This window comes from Myotis davidii, unplaced genomic scaffold (genome assembly GCF_000327345.1).
Source record: "Myotis davidii unplaced genomic scaffold, ASM32734v1 scaffold59, whole genome shotgun sequence".
In the NCBI taxonomy this organism is placed as follows: domain Eukaryota; kingdom Metazoa; phylum Chordata; class Mammalia; order Chiroptera; family Vespertilionidae; genus Myotis; species Myotis davidii.
This window is the reverse complement of record NW_006293001.1, coordinates 9,419,872-9,427,344: the sequence shown is the minus strand read 5'-3', so window position 1 is coordinate 9,427,344 and position 7,473 is coordinate 9,419,872. Positions and strand designations below refer to the sequence as shown.

Here is a 7,473-nt window from a genome sequence, read left to right as displayed (position 1 = left end):
AAACATCACAAAACAGCTTACATTTCTGCTCTCCAGTCTGCAACAGCCAAGCAAAGGTTTCTCACACAGTCTCAGCTGTGACTGCTTTCACACGGTTACCTTTGTTAGTTTGAAAAAAATTCACATTTGTCTTAAGTATAAATATATACGTTGTTGGTTTTTAACTAGAACACAAGGGCACAGTGAGATGTCAGCTACAGTTGAGAGAAATTAGCCATAAGAACACAAAAGAGCAGCTTATTTCTGAAGTGCTAATGCTCTGGTCCACTAGGCATGAAGTACTTAATATCACGCAAATGAGACGCTCAGAAATGCCGGGATGTGATAATTACCAGTAATAGTGCTGGGCAAATCAAAACACATGGCATGCTGTTTTTATTAATAACCAGAGAGAGGAAGCAGGAAGACACCATACCTTGTTTTAACAACAGGGTTTAGATGCTTCTGGTCTTGGAGGACCTTGGCCAGCTGCTTTTGCAGAAACAAAACCTTTCCGCGGACTCCTTGAATAAATGGGTGGTCGAGGAGATGTGTGACGGAAGGCCGCTTTTCAAAATCCTTAATAAGACACCTGTTTGCAAAAATCAACAAACAATTTAAAGTATAATCTTAGACACCTGGCTCCCCTCTGAATATGGGAGGGGGGAGGAGAAAAGGTTCATTTATAAAACCCGATCACTAACCTAACAAAGCTCTTTCTTTATGAATATGTACCAGAACACAGGAAAAAATAAATCTCTATTAGTTGAATTAATGAAAACATCAGAAGTCTATTTTAGTTTGACATATTAAAAACACAATCAATTGATCTGACATACCCAAACACTGAAAAAAAGAGGTTGGTCAGGATGAATTTTCTGTCTGAATTTTCATTACAGAAAAATGTTTACAATGGAGACAAGTTGATTAGTCTATGTTTTATTTTGGAAGCATATGAAATGACATGCTATCATTTAAGTCAAATCCTAACATAAAGTGTCCACTCTGTGGTGGTGGGGAAAATGCATTTAGGAGTTTGTAAGGAAATAGAGAAACCTTCCCAGAGAAAGTTCAATACCTTGATTGCTAATGTCTTCTGAAGAAGCAGAAAAACCTCAAAACAGGAAGTGACAGCAATATAATTCAGATAAACTGGAATGAAATTATGCAAACAGGGAACAAAAGGTCCATTCGAAATGGTAAAAACTGGGTTGTATTTAAACTCCTCTGCAGTTAATTGGTTAAAACCGTACCCGTGTAACCACTTTCTGTTTCAGATTCAATACCCTTTTCAAAGAAAACAATGACTTACTAATAGTACATTTTGCTGTATACTCTCATGTTATTAAAGATGATTTTGACACAAGGAAATTTCTACTGAAATTGAATCTGATGAATACCCCTCCAATTACCATCACATTTCTATTCTGAGTAGCTAGCTGCCCTTGACAGGAGAAACAAATTTCACCAGCTGCCCTTGTAAACTCTCAGTCTTGAGCTCACATAGGAGGCTTAGGATGAATACCGGATGCCATTCTGCCCACTCCATGAAATAAACGGTTCCAGTTTTCCCCATAGGAACATGCCGGCAACATCCAAAACACAGCACATGTTAAATAATGAAATACATGACAAATGGTAAAAAAGTTCAGGCTCACCTTGAGCATTTTTTCAAAACATTTAAGCAGAGTCCCCAAGACAATCCTCAACTGTTGGATTTACAAAAGGCTTTAACCTTTGTGGTTGACACTCCAAACCGCTTTCACGTCCCTCACCTTCTAGTCTTGATAAGATTTTCAGTCAATTTCCCAGCCACTCCATTTTAGAATTGATTCAGGGGTGTTTCTATCTATTGGAGCTGGCGTTTTCAACTAGAAAAGCCAAAATAACCTAGATGATCACCATTCTGTCGCCTGCACGACTTAAATGCCACCACTGCCTGGCCATGGAAAGAAATCAATCATTTGACTTGAAAAGGTTCAGGGGCCTTTTGTATTACCTATTATTTTTCCTACCAAAAATAAAAGAAATCAGTGCACATGCTTTTAAAAAATACTATGTTCATGTTTTTTTTTCCTCTAGCAATCTTCCTTGGAGTCCATGTGTATTTGTTTGGATATGTATATATGACTATGAAAGGAAAATAATTGCTAATGTTTCCCTCAGCATCTGGAAAAAAGGAACCTCATGGTAGTTACATGGTGACATAATACAGGTGAGTGGCCCCATTCTCCTGGCTTGAGGAATGGTGTACAGAAATGCCTGAAATAAAAAACAGTCTGTGTCCTCTGAGAGCCCCCACTGTAGATGGACGTGGTGCCTTCACACACCGCCCAGAGCCTCAGCGGGTGTCAGACAGGAGACGAGGAACCCCTGGGTCTTACAGCTAAGCCTGCCCAGTGCTTTGGGGTGGGTCACATCATATCTCTCTCATCACCAAACAGACATACCTCCTACGCCCATGTTTATCTCCAAACACAGGGAGGTTTCTTCACCTAATGTTTCCTTCCTTTATTCTTCCACTAGCTGTTTCATCTGACTGCCAGTCAGTGCTATTGAAATAGGAAGAAAGAGCAAGAGCACAAAGGCACCCTCAGCTGCCTGTTGACTAGTGCCAGTACTTCAAATGAGTAAACTCAGGGGGCTGGGACTGGAGGTGGGAGGTGTAACAACGAAGAGACAATTCAGAGTACGTGAATGGGAAAGTGGGCTGCAGCTGCTTCTACCTTCCTTCTCTGGGTAGGTGCCTTGGGACAGTGTTCCAGGTGAGGCCTGAAAACATGGTCCTTCTGGTACTTCAGTAATTACATCTTCTTAGGTAGGGTTGCCAAGAGACCAGGTAAGGCATACCCCAACCTTACGAAAATACATCTCTACTGGAGTCTGGGGGTGCAATTAAAGGTGTTACATCTTATTTCATATTTTTAGCATCTAGTGGGGGAGCAAGGTTGCCAAAAAGGCTGCAAGATCATCTGGTATTTCAGAGAGGATCTCTCAAGAACACAGAGGGAGTGAGAGAAAAGAGGACTAAATAATAAAGTGAGATAATCAGACAAGGAAGAAACTAACAAATGAATCCATTATCTCTTCAAGATTCAAAAAATGAAGGTAGGCATATTACCTGCTGGAAGCAATGATCCAGGGGATCTGTGAGTTCCCTCAGTAGCACGAAGTGGGCGGAATGTCATACCACTGGATCAGCAAAATGAAACTCAGTGTATTCGGGAAGAATGCTAAGCAGAGTGGTGACATATCCAACTGCACTGGAGGATTCTTAGGAGAAGGGCATGAAGACCTTGAGGGTAGAACCTTATTCTAAAACTCTCTTGCATAGCTCTTTCTCATGGGGAGCAAAGAGCCAGATTGAAATGGAACTATTATTTTACTGATAAATAGAGGAAAGTTTCTACTTTAGGAGCAGATATGGCTGAAAATCATGCATTACTAGGGCATTGGAATCATCTCATCTCATTTGTTCAGTAAACATATATTACACAGCCAGAATTATCCAAAATAAATGAATCCATAAAAATTATGATTATTTTCCTCAAGAATCTGCAATCTAATGGAAAGATGGAAGGACAAGAGAAACATAGGAAATAGCAGAAGTCAGTGTTTGCTTATATACAAGGTGGCACAAAAGTAGGTTTACAGTTGTAAGTATTCAAAACACAGAGTTTATTCTTGTATTATTATTTATTAATGATTGTATTACTTTCCATATAAACTGTAAACCTACGTTTGCCCACTAAAAAAAAGAATCACCCCAAAGCACAGGGTTTTGGAGCTAGGAGACAGAGATTTTCTATTTTAACCCTCTTTTATCAGGGAAGTTATGGTCAGGTCCTGATAGTGATGAGGCCATTTCCCTGACTCCCATGGGAGACTCCTTTCCCCCCTGCAATGTAAGACCAGATGTTTTGCATCTGTGTCACTGTTTAAAATGTGGGGAGTGGGGGACTCCGGTCAGGGAAGACTTACTGAAGCAGGTGAGAACTGAGCTGGGTTTGGGAAAGTTTTGGAGCTGAATTGAACTCGACTGGTGAAGAAGAGGTAGAGTCATTTCAAGGTTGGCAAACCGGATCAGCAACGCCAGAAGCCTGACTAGGCCAGCTGTGTAGCCTGGAACTCAGGAGGCCACCACAACATTCACCTTCACCTCCTAAGCTGCCTCCTTTAAATGCCTAAGAACTTCAGTTCCTTTACCAACCTTCACTAGGGTATGTTCTGTAATGCTTGACTTGGCCATTGGGTGCTCCAAACTCATGCGGTTACGTCTGTCAGTTCGTTATTGTTTCATTCTCCTACCAGGGATTTAGCGGATTAGGATAGAATCGACTGCTGGGATCTGTAAGAACTTCTGACAGCCTCTGCCCTTTTAAAAAGCATGATAAAGTCTTCTAACCTGATCTGGAGAACAGACATGGAACACTGAGGAAGTTACAATGTGCTCATTCATTTCGGGATTGCTTATTAAACCAGGAATGACAAATCCCAGATGCACTTGGGGATTGCAAAGTTTTACAAGAGAATGTATAAGATGTTGATTTCTGTATGGAAGTGGGGGCCAGTCAGTGTGAGGCGGGTCAGGTGACATACTAGATACATAAGACATTCCACTGAAGTAATGAAACTAGTATTCTGGTCCAAAAGGTAGGGGAAACATTGGTGATACTCTAAGCCGGGTAAGTCTGGAGTTGCATACTGCATGTGAGCATGTTAAATGTTCTTAGAAGTACCGGGTAAAGAAAACAGCTTTATTCAGTTTAAGTCCATGTTTCCAAACTTGGTCACCACAGACCCTTTTCTGGTCAGTGGAACCAGGGCCCTGCAAATAATATCTTCAGAAGCTGTGCTGTGAGAAATCAGGCATAGACTTTTGCGGGTACAGAGTCGTCTCTCAGCTGAGGGGAGACACTCAGAGCCCCGAAATATCACCAGCATTTAAGACACCTGTAAGCTGCTGGTTCTGCAGAAAAACAGTGTCTCAAACTGGGGATATACATCGCCCAAGCTCAGTTCATCCCAGAGTCTTGTGCTCTGGGAAAAAAGGAACTGAACAAAAACTAGATTTAGGGAAGACTACTTTTCCCCAAAATCATCAGTAATTCTTTTTTTAAAAATCATTTTTTTAGCCCTGGATGGTGTGACTCAGTTGGTTGAGTGTCGTCTCATGCACTGAGAGGTCACCAGTTCAATTCCTAGTCAGGGCACATGCCCGGGTTGCAGGCTCAGTCCCCAGTAGGGGGCGTGCAGGAGGCAGCCAATGGCTGTTTCTCCCTTCCTCTCTCTCCAAAGTCAATAAAAACATGTTTAAGAGATGATTTTAAAAATCTGGATTTAGATGTATTTATCTTTGTACTAAAAGACAAAACAAACATTTTGAACTACCAGGAGCTATAGTGCCTGGATTTACTCTGAATTTCCGTTTGGTTTGAATTTGATAGAAAAGTCCACTAGAATAAAAAGGGAGCACAGTCTAGCCTTGAAAGAAATTAATCCATTACCTAATTTGAAATTCTAGTACTTTCCATCATGCCTTCTTGACTGCAGATTAATTCTCAGAATTCATTAGTGTCACCACATTAAATGTAGGTTGTGGCAGAGGTCTCTCAGCCTGGCTCAGCCAGAAACAGGTAAAAGGGAGGGATTTCTCAGCAAGAAGCAAGTCGGGCTTCTGCTTGGGGCTCCGGAGCTGGTGATGCCTGTGCCTTCTGCTCCCAAACAATAGTGCTGTGGAGACACAGCTGCCTTGTGCTGTGGCTGCCATTCCATCGCCAACACATCAGATGCCTGCGACGGGGAGCTCTTTATCAAGAGCCTCGATGGCTGTTTACTGATGAATAAAGCACACTTGGTCACAAGCAGTGGGAAAGGCAAGAACTAATAATACCGGTGAACTTGTGAGAAAAGCAGGTGGGTGAGCAATCTTATTCCACACACTGGGGCCACACCACACTAAAACTTGGGCTTCACGTCACTTTTCGTTTCTGTTTAAGTATTCTGTCTTTTATACTTTGTGTTGTCTTGCGGGTTTGCTACTTAGATTGTTGTGTCTCCCCTGGCACAGACTATCCGAACGTTTGTGATCTGAGCAAACATGTCCCCGCCCCGTGATGTGCTGCGGGGCTCTGCAGTTCCTATCGTCCTCACACAGGAGTCTGAGTGACAAAGGGACCCGGGCATCAGAACTCCTCGGAGGGGACACTAATTATAGGGTAGGTGGCGGAGCCCAGGGCGCTCTGTCTCCAAAGGAAATTTCCATTCGGGAGACAGGACTCTGACAAACACAGGCATTTCCCCAAGATGACTAATGCCTCAAAGGCAAGCTGAGAAACTTGAGGTCGCTTATGTCATTTTAGCAAAACACCACCTCCCCATTTGGTGGAATATTGAACTGCATTCAGTTTTCATTAAGTTTACAAATATTGCACACGGTGGTGTTTTAAAGTCTCACTGGCGAGAACTGAAATTGCACACTGACTATCACACATGGGGTGGGGAAGCGGGGTCCGAACCTGAAACAGTAGTGAGAACCAGGAGTCTACAGTTACCATCAGAGAGAAAGGTTAGTGTTCAACGACAGGGAAAAGAAGCCCCGAGGAGGCGGGCAGAGGGCTGTGGGGCAGGGAGCTCGGGCTCCGTGTGAGTGGGTAACGGCAGCCGGTCCTGAGTGGCAAAGGTAGGGGAGACGGCAGGGCTGCCGACAGCAGGGCAGCTGCCATCTTGCAGGAGACGCGGGGCGAACAGAACAAGACGCAGGGTCAGAAAGGTCACACGTCAGCCCCCGTTAGACAAAGCCCTGAAGGCCCAGAGTGAGCTCCGTGAACCCAGGAGAGAAGCGGAAAGGGAAGCACGTGGCATTTCCTAAAGCCTCGGGAGAACCAACTTTCCTCACCCAGAGAAGCCTCCCAGGAGGTGAAGAAAGAGACCAGAGAAAAGTGTGGGGTGCGTCAAAAGAACTGTGCGATGGCTCCTTGAGTTAGACTTGAAAGTACGGTGCCCACTAGTGAGCTCCTTTTTCTCAGTGTGATTCCTACCACTGAGGACAAAATTGCTCTTTGATCGATGACCTGATGAGAACTTTCATAGTTCTGGGCGAAGCGGGACTTTTGGAATCTGACAATTCAGCAAAAGCATTTTTTAGTTCAAGCCTTTGGGCACTCCTGTTTTTGAATATCTAGCTAATTTCTTTGATTCTAAAATCAATTTTCATTTTGACAAACAGTTATGGTCTGCTTCTTAGTTCTGAGTGTAGTGCTCGAGGATATATGAATTCTAATCCTTCCCTTGATCCTACTTGCCATGCTGCCCAGAATTAAATCCATAATTCTCATTTGTATGCATTTTTTCCATATAAGGAGAAGCCATGGACAGTACCAGCCATCCTCTGTGAGAAATGAACCAATCCATGCCCAGGACTACCCCAAAGCAAACAAAAGATATTATATGCCTCCATAAGAAACTCCCATTCCTACTGTACTCTCCACTTGG

At 43.1% G+C, this 7,473-nt stretch overlaps 1 protein-coding gene across 1 annotated transcript in view; it reads right to left on the bottom strand.

The window, feature by feature from the left end:
• Positions 1–7,473, bottom strand: part of MYO3B (myosin IIIB) — a 356,270-nt gene that overhangs the window by 216,214 nt on the left and 132,583 nt on the right. Inside the window, exon 9 of the mRNA XM_006766548.2 lies at positions 416–571. Coding sequence (XP_006766611.1) covers positions 416–571 — 156 coding nt within the window. The remainder of the gene's footprint in view (positions 1–415; positions 572–7,473) is intronic.